This window comes from Saccoglossus kowalevskii, chromosome 20 (genome assembly GCF_978046115.1).
Source record: "Saccoglossus kowalevskii chromosome 20, keSacKowa6.1, whole genome shotgun sequence".
In the NCBI taxonomy this organism is placed as follows: Eukaryota; Metazoa; Hemichordata; class Enteropneusta; family Harrimaniidae; genus Saccoglossus; species Saccoglossus kowalevskii.
This window is the reverse complement of record NC_140660.1, coordinates 23,739,868-23,760,479: the sequence shown is the minus strand read 5'-3', so window position 1 is coordinate 23,760,479 and position 20,612 is coordinate 23,739,868. Positions and strand designations below refer to the sequence as shown.

Sequence of the window (20,612 nt, the reverse complement as noted above, 5' to 3'; positions counted from 1 at the left end):
TCTCATTCCAGGTCACATGACTCTAATGATTATTCTAAGAATTGCACTACATATATAAATAATGATTATTGGGTTAGTTTTGATGGGTACGATTGGAAGCAATGTCAGCAATGGCACAGAGCAAATGTTAGACTGTGAGAATAATGACAGCAGGGATGTTGGATCGCCATGTTGTTCGTATCTTGAGGAGAACACTGTATACATTTATCACAATTCTAATCTGTTACACTTACAATGAATATAATTGTACACAATACGTCAACACAATACGTCACATGGAATTAGAAGTGAAGAATAGATCTTGTTTGAAAATGGCCGCCGAGTTCTCGCTACATTCTATACCGCCCTATCTCATTTACCTTTCCAAATACCATGGTTACATAGGTCAGAGGTGGACGCTATGGCAATAGAGAATCAAGCACTATTTGAGGAGCAAATGACTCTCTAAAATTTGTTTAAGGTAGAGATGCAGGTTGGGAGATTATATTTCTAATTGCCTCTAATTACTGTAATTACATAAGTAAAATATCCTTTTTACCAATCAAGTTATATATCATTTGAAAGAGTTTTATTTAAACTTTTGAGTTTTATGGTTTACAATAATGTACTATGATACCATATTAAGTGGTGTTGATTTTGGGTTAAAATCATGCATTTTAGGTGAAAGTGCACTTAAAACTATTTAACTTTTCAATGCATACCCTGATTTTAATTTAAGAACACTTATTTAAAACTTCTGTTTACTAGGAACATAATGGCTTATTTATTAGTGCTTCCATTGAAAAGTTTTTACACAGTGCTCTTTGAAACATTCACATTTTATAAATCGTCCACAGTTAACAGAGCCGCTAATTGGCAGCTCTATTGTTTCTGTTCCAGTAAAGACAGTGAAACCATACGAAGCCATTTACTTAGGATAGACCTGAATAATGACCCCTGAAAATTTCATCGAAAACAAATGAACCTTCTAGAAGTTAAATAGTTTTAAAGTTGAAATTTGGAGTAAAAAATGAAACTGAGATAATTGCCATTTTGTAAAAAAAAAGTTTTAAAACGAATCATTCACTTCATATGTGTAACAGAAACTCCTAGAAATACACCATACACCGTAATTTGTCGATGTTAAATCATCAGGTAAAAAAAATAAAATAAAAACATTTACAATTGGAGGGAAACGGACAAAAATCGTCCGCGAAGTCTCAACCTAGCGTGAAAACTGTCATGGCGTCGTGTTATCAATTCCACTGAGGGAGGGACACAATGGATTACGTAAAGCCGATGACTTATTCATACAGTTATATAAACATAGCGATCGCCATTGGGTGGGTTGAGTCTAAATTTACCTTCGCTCAAACCTTTAAAAAATACTTTGTATGACGCAGTTTCCGTGGACCGTGCAAAGTTAGACGACCAGGTTGAAAAGGGCCCTAATATTTTACTACACAACGACTATTCGCAAACGCCGGTGAAACAAATTCGAAATAAAGTCACATTGGAAAGGGAACTATTGTAAATCGATGCAGGTTTCATTCAACTACAGACGAGACAGGTCGATGCAAATTAAGCGAACTCTGATCTCTGGAAATACCTCATTCATAGAGTTCCGATCATGACCATACAACGTAGTTTGTGACATCGCTACCGGTGCATGCTAGCTGACAAGGGGGTTTCCGATTAAGGTAACCAAGATGGCATCGCAGAGTGCATGATTTTTCTGCGGTGTTTAAAAACAGCATCTCATTGCCGATTTTTCGGTAATTTCCAGGGTATTTTTTTTTATTTTTAATTAACCGAGCATTTTATGTTTGTGTATTTTGGCACTGAAAAGTTAGTTATCGATGACAGCAACAGCAGTGTTGTTTGTCAATTGCATCACAATTCTATCAGCACGATAATCATTACATCGAAACGAAAAATGTTTACTTCAGTTTTAAAATGCCGTTGGAGTAAAAATTTGTTTAAACATTTTTTAGTTTCGCCCACAATGCGAAAAAGCTTGAAATCTATGCACCAAGAAAACAAAACAAATTGTGGCCTTGTTTTGCGCGAAAATTAAATCGCCCTATCGACGCTACCTCCTACATGAAAATAAATGAAAAACCAATTTATTTAAGGGTGAAAAAGTTTACTTATCAGTTACAAGTGTATGTTTTGTTTCATTCCACTTGCATGCTGGAAGCGTCTACGTCTTGTCTGTTTTTGTAGTTTGCTAGTTGATCGCGCTTGAGGTAAGTAAACAGAGAGCCAGGACAGGAAGTCGCACACCGGCTGCTCCGTAACTGGGGCCAGCAATCATTTGCATATAACATCAATAGTGACTTGTCAATCAAAGAGCAACGCAAACAAACTTTCAGGACTTTTAATCACATACGCGTGCCTCGGTTTCCTATATTTTAAAATTGATTTTTGAGTATGTTCCAACAATGACAATGCTCCGAAATTTTAACACTATCTAGCCAAGACTGTCTGGGTGAGAAAAAGCAAAAAAAAAAAAATTCACGAAAAATGCCCACGAACCTGCATCTCTACCTTAAGTAATGATCAAAAAGTTTTAAAACTGAAAATTTAGTTTGCCATTGCCACAATAGTTCGATACCATACTAAGGTATTGGTTGAGAGAATATAGTCATCACCACTCCTAGTCTTGAATCAGTTCAACACTAGGTGGCGCTATTCAAACACTAGAGGGCGCTAGTAGCCTGTAATGGAGAATCCTGCATACCTTTCAGTATTATAGCTTGTGAAAATCCAGTGTGGATTTTAATATTACCGATATCATCATTACTAGGATCATCAGACGATGCATCGTCATCTTCATCATCACTATCGACAACATCTTCAGATTCTTTAAGTTCTTTCTTTATCCATGTGGGAATCTACAGAGAATAATTTTGATTATTTTATTTTTTCTGGCTTGATGCAGAATGGGGGATGTCTGGGCTCATTAGTACCCCCCAGCTTTGAAATGCACTGTCCCTTATACTTACTGTTCCCATGGTATCAAGCTCTGACGTCTCTGAACTTGTGTACTCATCTCCAGCGTCATGACTTGATGCAGAATGTGGGATTTCTAGACTGCTTGGTACTTGTAATAACCCACCACTTCTATAGTAATAAATATATATCAGAGTTGTTATCCTCTTATAAGTTAAGAACATACATAATGTTTAAGAATAAGTTCAAAGCTGAAAGCTACTGTGTTAACCTTTTCACCACCAGACTTTCTCACCCCAATTTTTTCTTCACTTTTTTCTTAATTTCTTCAATATTTCTGAAAATAAACCTTAATTGTGGAGCCAACAAACAAAATTTGTGTCAGTTCTATCATGTACCTGTTATGCAAATTTTATGCCATCATGTTTTTTATCACAACCAGACTTTCTCACCCAAATTTTTCAGTACTTTTCTTATATTCTTCAATATTTCTGAAAATGAACCCTTATTTTGGAGCCAAACAGACAAAATTTTTACTCAAAAAATTCGGCTATTTTTGTCCCAGTCTTCTGAAAGATAGTGCAGAATATTAACAGGACTATTTTGTGAATTTGTGATGAAAAGAGGGAGCTGGTGGTGAAAAGATTAATATCACTAATGTTCAGTTACGTATGACTTTAACTAGATTTGGAGTTAGTAATCATTGTCTTAAAATTAAAACAAACAGACGTAAACAGATTACAGTTAATTCTATCATACGTGACCAATGTACACAAAACAAAGTTGAAGATGAAAACACTTTGTTATGGATTGCGCAGCATACAAGGCACATAGACTGCATTTATTTAACAAAGCAGAAATTCATAAAAATGATTTTAGAACCAGTAGTGAGAGTGATAATTTATTTCCATTATGAGTAAGGGACAACATCAAAAGTTCAATGTAGGATAAAAAACTGAATTCCTTTAGTCCCCCCCCTGAAACTTAATTGATAAATATTGATCATGGCGTCAGACTACATTCACCATTAAATACAAGTTTATAATCGGACCAAACCATTTTCTCGTCTTAGATGTTGTTTTTTTCATTTTCTGTTATTTTTGTCCATGATTGGATAGAAAAAAACGAACTACTCCAAGATTTTGTTTGACTTCATTAAAAAATAAAATCAATTTTTTAGGATGGACACTTTTTGAGGTCAACCCCCCACCCCCACCCCCAAACTAAAGCAAATAAGTTTTTTATCTGACATTGATCTTTTGACGTCGTCCCTTATATGTTCTAGGATACACAGTAACCGTTCCAAGGCATCTTATCTATTGAGTTAAATTACAATCAAAATGAAACTGTATTACATTCATAGCTGTACCTATTATTTTAGCAGAAAAAATTGTGTGTGAAAACATACTCTCTGTCTAATGTTTCTAAAAATGAGCAAATCCTTCTGGCAAATACAGCCGTAATATCACTTCACATAATTCAGTTCATTAAAACCAGTTTTAATACCAGACAGTGACTGTGTTTTGAATAATTTGTCTGAGGCGTACAGTAATAAATCTACTTACACCCGTTTTAAAAGACTTCTTTTCTTCTTGCGTGATCTCCTACGTGGTGGAGGGGCTGTCGTCTCAACTTGTAAAAATAAATTTTCAACGTGGCAAATAACGTTATTTAGGGTGACAGGGAATAGTTCACAGTCTTCCATGCTTTGTGAACCTGTGGAGTCCATCCTACAAACAAAACCATAGTTAAATTAATTTTCGTTATTTTTGCTGAAGGAATGATTCAGTGAAAATAAAATCCAGCTAAGATACTTTTTTTCCTACATTTTACATTCAACTTGACAAAAATCAGTGAATTCCATACAAAACACCCAAAAAGTCTTTTCAGCGAAAATTAATTCCAGCTAAAATAAAGTAATTTATTTGATACTCAATTCCTATAAATCACACCCTCTAGTGACGGTACACTTCTGTGGCGTAAAATTGGCTTAAATGGTGAAGTAATGTTGTTAAAATCGGCCACTGTGTTCGATTGTGTTGTCATTCTTCATCCAAAATAGTTCAATCTCTCCCAAAAATGTTTTCATTGATAGAGGACTACAGATCAAAATGATATTGACGACTTGAAGGGACTTTGAATGGAATATTTACACGTACGGTAAATGTAACAGCCACACTTACAGTACGGTCCAAGCATGACTTAATATTTAGCTTTAAAACTAGCTTAGCTTGTTTTCATGTAAAAACACCAGATAAATATGTCTATATTATAGTAATATAGGTAATACTACAAAAAATAAGTTGAAATTTTTAATGAATTATAGCTATAGCTTAGATGTTAAGTTACACATGTAGTGATAGTCAGAATCTTGTACATACATGTACATGTTTATGTATCACTTGCGTCCATTAATTACTAGACTCACCTTAATATTGGAATTGGGTTCAGGATACTTTCAGGTTGTCTGTCACTGGTAAGACTATCAACACTGGCAGTACTAGCACTGTTAGGAATCTGTCTTTGACCTGTAAAAAAATAAACACTATCACTTAATATAAAATTGAGTCATAGTTGGTGTGTTCAGTTACTAGCATCCATGTTAATTCTATGTTTTGCTATTACACTCAAAAAAAAAATGGTTGTGGTGTATTTGTTTTTGTTTTTCTGAGAAATATTTTGTACGTATTAGAACTGATGACATGAGTTTTCGCTATGTCACCTTTATGGGATTTGTTTTCATTACACATTAAATTAAAAATACAGCAAACTTCATTGTTGCAGCTTGCAATGTATATATTATATTTTTTATTCATCAAATTTGATACATGATTTTAGTAGAAGTGGAACATCTACATTGTCCAATGTATGAATGCCACGCAAAAAAGCGAAGAGTGAAAATGAAATCTCAACACTGAACAAAAACATCAGCATTTTGCTGCCTCTTTGGATAATTCTCACTTTTAAAATTAATATTACAAAAAAAAGATTTCTAATATGTTGATTTGAACGCCTATCTGCCTTAGCTGTATTCTTCAAATTATAGTTATAATGAGTTCTCCCCAGAAAAATTACATACAGTATTGCATAATTTGCATAATAAATTGAATTAATGACTTCTATTGTGTTTATTGTTGTGCTAAATTTGATCTATTGTTTATTTAAAATTTATAAGTTGGGGACCTTCACTCTATGTTACCTGACAAGTTGGAGTGGGTGAATATCACTTCAGTAGTGAATATTTCAGGATGAAGACATAGAGTTCTCTACTCCATTGTGCGAGTTTACCAACCGAAAAATTACTCCGGTGAAGACAACTTTGGAACTTACTCTGGACTCTACATCGTGTGCAATTTACAGTACCGATGTGTCAAGTCAATCGAAAAACCGAAGACCAATATTTTTCAACACTTGTCATAACATCGTCAGACACGATCTCTGCTTTGAATAGCAATTTTTCCGTTTCCTTGGAAAGAGAAAACCACAGTGGAAGTTTGTGTAAAAAATGTTTTGACAACTTGCGCAGTACAGTCAGACTACGCAATAAGATGGAGAGTCTGGAGAATGAATGACCTGAGAACACGTGGCGTGATCGTGCTGTGTCGATCTTATCAAAGCAGCAGAAATCCCGTAATTTTCACATCGCCGAACTTGGTCTACCATCAGCGATATTAAAGGGGAAATAACCAATATTATCGAGCCAGAACTTTCAGAACAAATGTTGAATGCTTTTGGCACCAGCGAATAAATCAGTGATTTACAAAAGCCAGACGGTAGAATAATCAACGCATCTTCACCCCGATACAGTGACTCAATTCTGCGTTTCCGTTCGACTTCAACAGTTTGACAACAGCCTGTTTGATAGAGTTCATGATAACGACGAATAAAGTGAAGTGGCTGTTTGATTAAGTTGAAAAGTAAACTGGTAAACTGGTGTCCACGGCAATTTGAAATGTGCTGTCAGCAACATCACACATGCACATTACAACGAGTTGGTAAACAGTGGACAGGAAGACGATCAGATGTGATAAGTTATTGTCTCAACAATCGCAACGCTTTGTGAATGGTTAAATTATGACAGATCAACAGTTTCTAAAATTTGATTGGTGCCGACTTAACTATTCTGTCAGGCATGGGTGGGGTTCGCAGCAGTCCAGGGTGCCACCTACGCCAACCTGAGGGAGAACCCTGTAATGTACGCTTACCTTTAAGTTCATTGGACGGAGGTGATTTTAGTCTTTGTTCATTTGGTGATACAAACACATTATCACTGCCATTAGCACCAGATGCAGATGGTGGGGCACTCTTTGATGAACTTATAGAACCTAAACAAAAACATAATAACAAAGTTTTTATTATACCATAATGAAATTACAAATTCATTATTGGCTGAAAGTAAAAAAACAGAACATTAAAATAACATAATATTAGACAGTAAAAAATTAATGCAGTTTGTGTTTTTCAAAACACACTTTCAGATATCGTGATATATACAGGACAATGCATTAAAGGGCGGCAGTCGTCGTGCCGCATCCTGTTCGATATGGGACTCATAGCGACGTATACAATGCATGTAACATACATTGTTTATTTACATGCGCTGCACGACGACCACCATGCTTTGAACATTTGACGCAAAATATTTTTCTTGCAAATAATTCAGCATAAACTTTTACACATTCTACAAAATTTCCTTAAATTTCAACATATTTTTGAATCATGCAAGCAGTATGTGACAATGTCTTTCAGATTTCAATAAAAAGGTACGTCTATTTTTATTTGTTGTTTTTTTATCAACATTTCAACAGTGAGTTCTACTGATCTTCATCAACAGGACAAGAAACTAGTAAAAACGTTAGTTAACATTTTGAGTCGAGTTGCCAACACTTTTGTATCCCAGTAGTTGAATGAGGAAATGGGTTTTAAATGCTTGTGACATGGACATGGTTTGTAAAAAAAAAATCGGCACTGATCACACAAACTCTTTCAATGACAGATTTAATACATGAGGCAAAGATTCATTATTTGTTTTCAAAACTACGTTTAAAAGACAACAGAATTCTTTCTTTTTTTAAATGTTTTTGTACCAGGCGACAGTTGTAGACATTGAGTGTCACTGTTGTCTCTCCTTACTTTTTTTTTGTATGTGTAAATTGCAAGTGCTAGTGCTGACACATAGTGCATTTTTGCCACAGTAGTATTGGCCAAGGTTCTCCCAAAGTCGTATTCGTTAGTGAATGAATCTCAGCCAGTGGAATTGGCCTTCCCATTGAGTCTGTGGCACACTCACCCAGGGTAGGGGTCGACCCTTTGATGTTCAGCCTAAGGTAGGATTTGAACATGGGTCTACCGATCATGAGTCTGATGCGACAACCACTATGCTACCAGTGACTGGTTGACAACAGAATTCTTTGGGAGCCATCCAATATTACCCACAACTTAGCCAATACTACTGCTTACTGAAGAATTGAGATTGTTACAAACATTAATTAATAACTCTGTGAAGAATAAGTTGAACCTTACCTTCCCTCTTGCCCTGTTGATTATTTGGTGGTACACTTTTTACTGAACTTGACGATCCTATGAAAAGTATCAGAAAAGAGTATATACAGTGAATAGAGAGTACTTAGAGTGCACAATGGTATTGCTAGGGGGCCCTAAACAATATACATACATATTGCTAGAGGGCCCTAAACAATATACATACATATTGCTAGAGGGCCCTAAACAAAACGGTTTACCTACATATTGCTAGATGGCCCTAAACAAAACAGTTTACCTACATATTGCTAGAGGGCCCTAAACAAAACAGTTTACCTACACATTGCTAGAGGGCCCTAAACAAAACAGTTTACCTACATATTGCTAGAGGGCCATAAACAAAACAGTTTATTTACATATTGCTAGAAGGCCCTAAACAAAACAGTTTACCTACATATTGCTAGATGGCCCTAAACAAAACAGTTTATCTACATATTGATAGAGGGCCCTAAACAAAATAGTTTACCTACATATTGCTAGAGGGCCCTAAACAATTTACCTACATAATGCCAGAGGGTGCTATACAAGTCAAGTTAATTTGCATAAGAGACTACTTTCCCAGAAGTCGAAGATACAGAGTTTCACATGCGTGCTCATATCGTTTTGAGGTGTAACATAAAGTTGCACGCGTGATATTGTGATTTTAGGTGTACCAATCAATGCCACAAAAATAAAATTCCCTTCTATCGAGCAAAATATGTGAAAAAATTAAATGACAAATACCAAATAAGCAGACACACTTATTTCCATGGAAACCATGATTACTGATGTTCTGATATTTACCTACGCTTCCGTTGCGAGTACGCTCACTTGGGATCGGTTTATCATTAAACACGACCAAACTACTTGCAGAACCGATAGATGCATCACTGGGGTTACGTTGGTGACTCCGAGACCATCCAGCACTCTCCTTAGAATCATTACTAGTGTTTTTACTATTGTCTTCACTGGACGACTGAGATGGTTTGAATCCACGTCCCCACATATACAATGAGTTATCCTCAGTTCCAGCTACGGTAAATCGTTCACCACAAGCCAACATCTGAAATGAAAATATTTAGATGCTTCTTTTCAATATTTATTTACAAATCAATTATTTTGATTCAATAGGTTTAATATGTAGGCCCATGCATGTGTCACACCAACATTGGTGCTTTACTTTATGACAAGAAATATAATTACACATGTATTATATTTATAATATCAAAATTTATTAGAATCTTATATGATTGTATCATAGCATATCTAATTCAGATTCATTTTGGTGAAACTTGGTGCCATGTTAGCACATGAATGAAATTTGATAGATTTAATATGTAGGCCCCACGTACGTTAAAGATTCATAAATTGTTGACACAAAATAAAAAAACATGCCTCACGCTTTACTTTCAACAGATTAAAAGGAATACACAAGACTTATAACAAGAAATATGACTAAAAATGTATTATATTTATAATCGCAACATTTATTGGAATCTTATACGATTGTATCATAGCATCTAATTCAGATTCAGTTCGGTGAAACTTGGCACCTAGTTAGCACCTAAATCAAATTTGATCAGTGATTTATAAGAATTATTTGGATCTTATGACATATTTGAAATGTTTCATAGTTTGAATTCGACTTAAGTGTGTAAAAATTTTAAATTGTTTTTTAACATGTCTGAATTTGTCAATCACTTGATTGTGATTGAATTTCTTTGCTAGAGATTTTTAACGGAGCTCCAACATATGTGGATTTACAATGATTGGTTTCTGGCCTTATCGCATACATAACTTGCATATCACCACAGTGTGAAAAAAACAACACTTTTTTCATTGTATGCGTGGCCTGAATGATGTTTGGAGCTTCCAGGTTTGTATACGGGTTGTTAAAATATGGCAAGCTCATGTGTGTTTTTTTTAGAATTATTATTCAATCCCTCCAAAAATTCGGATGAAAAAAAAGGATCGCCAAACAGTGTCTGCATGAAATAGAACACCTTGGCGTCAACACAATTAGCACATGAGACACGTACAATGATACATTTGTATTCTGTATTATTTCAGCAATAGTTTGTCTGTCAACACTGTTGTTTCACTGTCACATACTGTAAGAATATACTTGTGATATATATATAATTCATAATATTTTCTCTAAGGTTGACATCAACATAAACTTGTGATTACCAACAGAGTAGATATAGAATTGTGTTGAAATCGTAATACTGGAAAGCCTTTAGCCAGTCACCTTTAGACAGACACTCATTTCATTTGACAAGCAAAATCTTTATAAAACTGTTCAATTACAAAATAACCATAAGTATTCAACAACAAATAGATTATAAGTCTATGGATTCAGACTAGCAACTTGCATGTTCAAGTGAAGAATGCATTTTAATAGTCACTTCATGTTTTGGTGGTGAACCTGTTCGTGCCTTTGAGGGATTATGTACAGAAAGTGTCATCTAGTATGTCAATTGTTTCATTTTCCTTCTTTTCTTGTCTGTGTAATTGTTATTTTGAAAAGAAATAAAATTAACTTAAATATAAAAAAAGTAAAAAAAAAAAATGCACTTAGTCTGCAGCTCGGATTGATACAAAACTGCCTGTAATCACTCATGTCTGCTGATGTCAACCTATTAGATTATATATCCTGGGCTTATATACTGTAAAAGGATTAATTATTCACTGGGTTTTAATTTTGCTTATTTCACTGAATGGAAAATGCGCAAAATTTAAACCCAGTGAATATGTAAAATTTAGCATAGAACACATTATCTAATTGAGAAAACTGTGAATTTAAAACCTACTGAATATGCCTGAAATGGTAAATCGGCGAAATTTTATTTCAGTGAAAATTAGTCATTTTACAGTATAAGAATTACTATGGGTCACATCTTCAATTATTTTCTTCTATCTCGTACAAATTTAGACTATCAAATGATCTCAGAGTGTACATTTCAAGACTAAATATAAACTCATATCAAGCTCATATGATCTTCACTGCATGGCATCCAACGAGTAAACCCTACTAAATACACCTTTGGTTGTGCTTATAAATAATAATAACTTTATTACACAACTGCACCATTGGTGGGTGCTGTATGGTAAATACAGATCAGAAAAAACAAACACAAATAAACAAAAAACAACAAAAGTTTCAAAATTACAAACAAAACAAAGGGTATATATAAAATATGTATTACAATTAGGTTTTATAAATTGTGTTTTTTAAGTATTTTGCAAGTGCAGTACTACTATTTATAATGCAGGTGAATATTAAATTTCGGTTAGCTGTATTACACATTTCTAATTTACAGTCTTTTAAGAGGGTATTTCTTTCTTGAGTGAAGAAGCAACAGTCAAGGATGTAATGTTTTTCATCTTCTACAGTACCTGTGTTGCATTTTTTACACAATCTGTAATTTGCCTCAATTCTTGGAAATTTCCTCCTGCCCAATTCTATTTCCAAATTATGGTCACTAAGTCTAAACTTGGTAACCATTCTTCTCAAATTGAAGTCCTGACTATACTGTTATACTGTTTGGTTGAAGCAATAGTTTGATGCAATGTACAACACACAGCCTATCAGAGGTACACTTACAATGTACCAACACACAGCCTATCAGAGGTACACTTACAATGTACCAACACACAGCCTATCAGAGGTACACTTACAATGTACCAACACACAGCCTATCAGAGGTACACTTACAATGTACCAACACACAGCCTATCAGAGGTACACTTACAATGTACCAACACACAGCCTATCAGAGGTACACTTACAATGTACCAACACACAGCCTATCAGAGGTACACTTACAATGTACCAACACACAGCCTATCAGAGGTACACTTACAATGTACCAACACACAGCCTATCAGAGGTACACTTACAATGTACCAACACACAGCCTATCAGAGGTACACTTACAATGTACCAACACACAGCCTATCAGAGGTACACTTACAATGTACCAACACACAGCCTATCAGAGGTACACTTACAATGTACCAACACACAGCCTATCAGAGGTACACTTACAATGTACCAACACACAGCCTATCAGAGGTACACTTACAATGTACCAACACACAGCCTATCAGAGGTACACTTACTGTAACAGTTTTATTTGACAGATCCTTGACCATAACCGGCACTTCTCTTGGTTTGATGTTACCCGCTCCAAGCTGACCCTCGGTATTCTTACCAAATGTATACACATGTCCTGGTTCCACAATCACTGCACTATGTGTTGGACCGAGTATCATGTCTAATACTTTAAATTTAGATAACGCCTTGATAACAGTCGGTACTTTTCTTCCTTCAACTTCAGTCTAGAAAAGAAATAACATTTAGCATAATCACCACTAGATGGCAATATCCATTTAATGGAGGGCAATATTCATTTACAGGAGGGCACTATTCATTTACAGGAGGACACTATTCATTTACAGGAGGACACTATTCATTTACAGGAGGGCACTATTCATCCACTAGAGGGCACTATTTATTTACAGGAGGGCACTACTCATTCACCGGAGAGCACTATTCATTCACTGGAGGGCAGTTAGCAGTAGCACTTTCAAGAAAACAAAATGTGATCACACCAACCACTAGAGGGCAATATTTATGCAAATGAGGGCAGTATATGCTCATTCTTTAACTTTTGCAATCAGACTGGGCATCATTTTTTTTTTAAATTTTGTACTAAGACAAAATGGCCACCAGTCGGCCAAACGTCATCAAAATGCAAACTAAAATCATGTGCCTCTGTATACCACTATGTCTTGTCTTTGTTTTACTTTCATTAAATAAAATTGTCTTGTAACACTAATACGTTAGTGCCATATAACAATTAATGTGAATTGAATACTGTAGAATACTTTATTTTCGCTTGGAATTTATTTTCGCTATTTTCGCTGAAGGGATGATTCTGTGAAAATAAAATCCAGTGAATATACTTTTTTTCCTATATTTCACAATAAATTCATGAAAAATCAGTGAAAATAAATTCCAGGCAAAACCCCCAAAAAGCCTTTTCAGCGAAAATTAATTCCAGCGAAAATAAAGTATTCCACAGTAATATGCACAGAAGATGCATGTCAAAATTACGGCTATTGTAGAACATTTTATAGAACAATATGCCTCAAGGTCTATGATATTCATTGTATAGATCAAGTCTGTATAGATCTTTTTTTTATATGTCAATATGTAATAGACAATCAGTCTACAATATCCAGAGCAGTGGCAATGACAAAATCTCAATGGTTTTCACTGTAACAAAAGACATATAAAAAAATTCCAAAAACACAGAAAAACAAGTCATTGTCAATGACACGTCCCCGTTCCGTTCATATTTGAGTGACATATACATTCAAAGCAGATCATGACCGAAATGCACCTGCATACATGTATGTACAACACATTGTACTAAATCTGAACAAAATCCATTCATGCATGACTGAGATCTGGTTCCGGAATTTTAATGCATTTTCGGTCTTAAAATGGCCATCATTCAGCTATTGTTAAGCGGATCATGAAACAAATGCACATATCTATTTGTGGCATGATGTACCATGTGTGTGTGAAGTTTGAACTTGATCAATCCAGACATGTCTTGGATACGGATCCAGAACTGAATTCTTTAAGAAAATGGCCGCCAGTCGGCCATTTCGAACTTGATCCGTAAAAAAAAAATGACGTGCATCAAGGTCCTATTATGTTTAATGTAAGTACAAATTTGAACGAAATCCGTCCATGCATAACTGAGATCCGGGTTCGGAATGGTGAAAATGTGCGATTTCAATGCATTTTTGGTCTTAAAGCAGCCGCCATTTGGCTATCGTTAATGGGATCATGAAACAAATGCACATACATATTTGTGACATGATGTACCTTGTGTGTGTGAAGTTTGAACTTGATCAATCCAGACATGTCTCGGATACGGATCCAGAACTGAATTCTTTAAAACAAAATGGCCGCCAGTCAGCCATTTCGAACTTGATCCGAAAAAAAAAATGACGTGCATCAAGGTCCTATTATGTTTAATGTATGTACCAAATTTGAACGAAATCCGTCCTTGCATAACTGAGATCCAGGTCCGGAATGTGAAAATGTGCCATTTTGATGCATTTTCGGCCTTAAAATGGCCGCTATTCGGCTATCGTTAATCGGATCATGAAAAAAATGCATGTGCATATGTCCCATATAATGTGTGATGTATGAGTGAAGTTTGAACTTAATCGGTCCATGCATGTTCGAGATACAGGTGATCACGGACGCACGCACGGACGCACACAGGGCAAAACATAAGTCCCCATTTTCGGACTACGTCCGAACAGGGACTAATGAGTGTCAACAATTAACAAAACAATCCACAAGAACAAAAGAACTGAAAAGTAGACTACACAACATAGTCAAGTCAGTAAAAGAAAGATATATATTAAACTCTATAGTTTACATGAAGTGATGTTAAATTTTTCACATCAATAGTTCATTTACTGTTCACAGGAAGACGCCATCAATATAAAAATAGAACAAACAAATATCATAGTGTCCCAGTGATGTCAAACTTTGTTGTAGGTAATTCCACACTTCATAACGTGCTATCCTCGGGGGCGGAGCTACTTCACAGACGTTCCACGTTGCTAAGACGCGCATCACTGTACCGTGCATTTCTATGGGCTCTGTGCACGCTGCTGTGGAACGCCGGTCGAGCCGGTGAAAATTCGAGAAAACAACACAAACTCAACTTTGAAGTAATCCCGAACAATCAAATTTATATATGTTACACACGTAGGGCTAATCTTGTTACACTGTTCAGGGGACTCTCAACAACCATCCCCAAGTACAGTTTTCTGCGAGTTTTTGGCCTTTGTTTTCACCGTGAGGGTTGCCAGGCGGTGAAAATGCCCGGATGTCCACCCCGAGGATATATATGAAAGATTGGTGTTACGACATTGAACTTTAAAAAGAAATCCAAATTCAAACTTAAATCATTCAATTTATGGGGCAGACAGTTGATCTGCATTTTTCGTGTATCACTCAGGATCTCACAGTAAGCAGAGAATCACCCACTGTAAAATACTTTATTTTCGCTGGGAATTAATTTTCACTATTTTTGCTGAAAGAATGATTCAGTGAAAATAAAACCAGCGAATATACCTTTTTTACTATATTTTACATTCAACTTGTCAAAAATCAGTGAAAATAAATTGCATCACAAAACACCCAAAAAAATTTTTCAGCAAAAATTAATTCCAGCTAAAATAAAATATTTTACAGTATTACAGATTAATGTAATTAATAAGTATATATTACCCTTGTAAATATATTCTTCATTGCCATAAGAAATCCTTGTCTATTATTAAGTCCAAGTTTATTGTCTTCATTATTACCACACGCCAACAGACATCCCATATCAGTTAGAAACATAGTACCGTCCATACCACACTTGACCTCACGAATAAATACTGGCTCACTGATGGATACTTCAACAGGCTCACAACTAACAGACAAAGAGACAAAAACAGGTATTAGGATTTACCCAATAAACCTCATCTAAATAGTGAGTTGTTGCATATGCGTAACTCTGAAAGGCACAACTCCTGGTGTCATTTCGGGGCTAATGTTGAGATACTAATTTTCATTATGTCAATTTCTGCCATGTTTGAATGTTTTTGAACTTCAGCGACAATTGTGACCTTCATATAATCACAAAATTAAACTTTAAGTTTAGACAAAACAGAGAATCATTGCTTACAAGTAACAGGTTTTTATCACAAATGATGAATATATTTTCTGTAATTCAATATTTATTTTAAAATCTGACATAGTTTACAGGATTTGATCAAAATCTAGAATATATTTTTTTCTGATTCTCTCTAAATTCTATATTTTTTTTGAAAAGGCAATACCAGCCATTCTTTAAAGGTGTTGATCAAACGTTTCGAATAAATTTCTGTCTCCTTCATTAGCCAATCAAAATCTGACCTTTAAATCAATATGCTAAATATATGCAAATCAGTGACTTACCAGTCTTCTTCATTACCCAATCCCAGTCTACCATCTTGACCTTTGCCCCAGGCAAACACTTCACCATCTGCCCCAACAGCTACAACATGATATGGCCCACAGGACAAAGATGTCACGTCAACACTGCAAATAACAAGAAATTATCAATTTTAAACCAGAATTTTTCAAGATTTTTTCCATCCTGAATTTTTTAGTTTTGAGCAACACGGCTTTGAAGTACCATATTTGCTATATCAGTAACACATGCAATTACGTAAGTGTCTATGGTCAAAATAAATCATATGTGTTTGATCGAGCATACAATGCAATTCTTGGTTCACAACAATTTTGATTACAGATGCACTCCTAATACAACAAATATGATATTACCAATATTTCTATCAGTATATTTAAAAAATATTTTCAAACAATGAAATTGTGATTGTATTTCTCAATTAGACTCTTATGGATCTCAGATTTCTAAATTTCACTTTCAGAATAAAAATGCAAAAAATACAGACTTTTCACCCAAAATCAAACCAACATATTATTGACTACCTTCTAGTAGTAACCTTCTTTGGGTATTTTTTGCATTGACTGTACTTTGAGTAGTCGCTATACACAAGTTTGACTTCTATTAAAATCGAGGTCCTTGTCTAATACTGAGAATCTGTGTCTAATGCCGAGGGTCTATCTCTAACACTAGGGGTCTGAGAAGCAGATTATGGGGTTAACAGAATTCCTAGTCACAGGGTCACAGTCTACACAATAATTCCGCTTTGCATTCAACAGCTGTATTACCTTAGCAGTGGTTCTATTAGTCTAGGTCTTGATGCACTCGACCAATCACCGTGTCCCAGGCATCCATTACTGCCATCACCACAGGTCATCACAATACCATTATCACTACCAAAAACACTGAACCCATCGCCACAACATACCCTGTATAATAATGAATATATGCAATAACTTAGGGGGACTTACTGAGTGATTGGTATGGCATGGAGACTAATGAACATCAACCTAAGGAGACTTACTGAGTGACTGTTCTGGATTAGAGAGGCTTAATGATTGTCTGGTACAGCTTAGGGAGGATTACTAATTAAACATCAACTTAAGGAAGCTTACTAATTAATCAAACATCAATTTAGGTAGGCTTACTATTGTTACAGCTCAGAAAGACTTACTAATGAACATTAATTTAGGTAGGCTTACTATTGTTACAGCTCAGAAAGACTTACTAATGAACATTAATTTAGGTAGGCTTACTATTGTTACAGCTCAGAAAGACTTACTAATGAACATTAATTTAGGTAGGCTTACTATTGTTACAGCTCAGAAAGACTTACTAATGAACATCAATTTAGGTCGGCTTACTATTGTTACAGCTCAGAAAGACTTACTAATGAACATTAATTTAGGTAGGCTTACTATTGTTACAGCTCAGAAAGACTTACTAATGAACATTAATTTAGGTAGGCTTACTATTGTTACAGCTCAGAAAGACTTACTAATGAACATCAATTTAGGTAGGCTTACTATTGTTACAGCTCAGAAAGACTTACTAATGAACATTAATTTAGGTAGGCTTACTATTGTTACAGCTTAGAAAGACTTACTAATGAACATTAATTTAGGTAGGCTTACTATTGTTACAGCTCAGAAAGACTTACTAATGAACATCAATTTAGGTAGGCTTACTATTGTTACAGCTCAGAAAGACTTACTAATGAACATTAATTTAGGTAGGCTTACTATTGTTACAGCTCAGAAAGACTTACTAATGAACATTAATTTAGGTCGGCTTACTATTGTTACAGCTCAGAAAGACTTACTAATGAACATCAATTTAGGTAGGCTTACTATTGTTACAGCTCAGAAAGACTTACTATTGAACATTAATTTAGGTAGGCTTACTATTGTTACAGCTCAGAAAGACTTACTAATGAACATTTAGGAACTTCAAGTGACTATCAATTGCACTGGAAGCCTTGCTAAATGAATGTTAATAGCTGACTCAGGTAGTTTCAAGCTGATCATCTCATTTATTAGTGACTACTTACTGAGTGATTGATTTTCCTTTCAAGGAATCCACAATTTCTGGTTTGTGTCTTGATTGAAGGTCACCGTGACCTAGTTGACCTTTATTGCCTTCACCCCATGTATATACAGTTCTTTCAAATGTCACCACAACCATGTGTTTGGTACTGACAGCAACCTGTATGGTGAGAATATAAATGTACAAACACTGGATGATACATGTATATAAACAGCTAAACTGGTCTGATGAACCAGTCTAATCCAGTGTACTAAATCAGAAACTAGTCTGAACCGATGTAACCCAGAATAAACTGAAACGTAATGCAATGTACTAAATCAGAAACTGGTCTGAACCGGCCTAACCCAGAATAAACCAGAAACGTGTAATGCAGTGTAAATCAGAAACTGGTCTGAATCGAGGTATGTGTGAGGCTCAAAATCGATACTCTGCGCTACCGGAATGCACCGGCGCATTTCCTAAAATAAGCATTGTGCGCCACCTAGTTGTGCCACCAATCTGCGCCATATTCTGCGCCACCAAGAGAATTCATACTGTGTCCCAGTTCAAGCTTTTTAAAAATGTAAAATCATAGACTCATAGACACCAATGATTTTCAAGCCTGTTTATCAACGCAATATGGATGCTTTGCATGAAATATTGTTATATAACATTTCTGGGAAATAAGTACGAAGCTATTGGAAACAAGTAAATTAAAGTAATCAGCTAGCTATAATTAGGCAAATTTCCAAAGGGGTAGTGCTTGGAACTAAACTGATAGCGTAACATATTGGACATATTGATAGGCGAATGAATAATCTGTGAAATAACGCCCGATAAGACGGGCTTTCAATGGTTAAATTCTAAGGTCACGAAACCATGAAAACAAACATTATATTTGGGAGTGGCTGAATTATTAGAACAAAAACAAAAATTATATTTTGAGAGGCCATTATCTTGGATATAATTTGGGTGGTTGAATCATAAAACCGAGAAAGAAACGCCAATTTTGTGACAAAAAGGTGCCGAAGGCCGTTACCTGCACCACACCAGCAACACACAGTGAGAGAGTTTATCGTAGTGTTTTATAAACAATGTCTCGGTTCATTCTCGCTGCCTCGAAAAAAATATACTCGCCCAATCATTCTGTCATGGTACGGTTTATCTTATTCAGGATTTGGTGTCCCTGGTACAATTTCGTATTTATTTCCCAATAGTATAAGCGTCGTCAAATTCGTGGTGCTAAAATGCGTGTTTGCAGATTACAGAACGTTTTTTCTTGCCGAAAAAGTATTTGGCCAAAAGAAAAATCATAATTCACGCATCGATGAGGTAATTAGCATATGACATTTTGACCCCAAAGACACACTTAGAGAATAATTTTTAGACATTACGAAAAACAACTTTCATAAATTAATTTGCCAAACTAAGACATGGCAACTTTCTTAAAAATAGCATAATTCAACAAAAAAAAAAATACGATAATTTCGTCTTTCTAGGCAAGCATTTAACCATTTGCGGTCTCGGGTGATTTTCAGACAGTTCGAAATTTTCGGAAAAACGTTTTTTTTTAAAGATATATGTCGAACTAAAACACTCCAACAATTTTTTAAATAGTATGATACAAGTAAAAATTCCGATAATTTGATCAACAGATGTTTTATTTTCTCGAAAACAGGCAAAACATATTCTCAAAGACAGCTACATCACGATCCCCAAACGTTGCCAGGACCAATCACAAACAAGAAAAAGGACAATGAATTTTCAGATTAACACTTCTGTTTTCCCCCCACGCTAACGAAAAAATCCTTTGTCTTCTACTGGCCCGTCTTTGAGAATGCTGGCGCAAAACAAGTCGGTGCAGTCATTTCCGGTCCCGGGTGATTTTCAGACAGTTCGTAAATTTCGGAACAACAACGTTTGAACACTGATTTGCCCAACTAACAAACATTAATGTTTGAAATTAGTATGATTTTAGTCATCATAAAGAATAATTCCCGTATATACATTAGTTGTCGTTTTCCAAACAGTACAGAAAAAAGTCTGATCTATCACAGTTACTAGTAACCGTGAATCTATACACTGTTTATTGTTCGA

The 20,612-nt window shown here is 35.3% G+C and overlaps 1 protein-coding gene across 2 annotated transcripts in view; it reads right to left on the bottom strand.

Moving 5' to 3' along the window:
* LOC102806848 (uncharacterized) overlaps window positions 1-20,612 on the bottom strand; it is a 58,551-nt gene that overhangs the window by 15,477 nt on the left and 22,462 nt on the right. Inside the window, exons 12-23 of one of the 2 annotated variants that reach the window (XM_085494549.1) lie at window positions 18,541-18,695; window positions 17,279-17,419; window positions 16,499-16,621; window positions 15,785-15,971; window positions 12,580-12,798; window positions 9,259-9,517; window positions 8,458-8,514; window positions 7,140-7,259; window positions 5,363-5,462; window positions 4,500-4,664; window positions 2,988-3,105; window positions 2,723-2,876 (exon numbers count right to left, since the gene is read on the bottom strand). In XM_085494549.1, the coding sequence (XP_085350675.1) occupies window positions 2,723-2,876; window positions 2,988-3,105; window positions 4,500-4,664; window positions 5,363-5,462; window positions 7,140-7,259; window positions 8,458-8,514; window positions 9,259-9,517; window positions 12,580-12,798; window positions 15,785-15,971; window positions 16,499-16,621; window positions 17,279-17,419; window positions 18,541-18,695 (1,798 nt within the window). The remainder of the gene's footprint in view (window positions 1-2,722; window positions 2,877-2,987; window positions 3,106-4,499; window positions 4,665-5,362; window positions 5,463-7,139; window positions 7,260-8,457; window positions 8,515-9,258; window positions 9,518-12,579; window positions 12,799-15,784; window positions 15,972-16,498; window positions 16,622-17,278; window positions 17,420-18,540; window positions 18,696-20,612) is intronic. The other variant, XM_085494550.1, reaches the window with a different exon arrangement.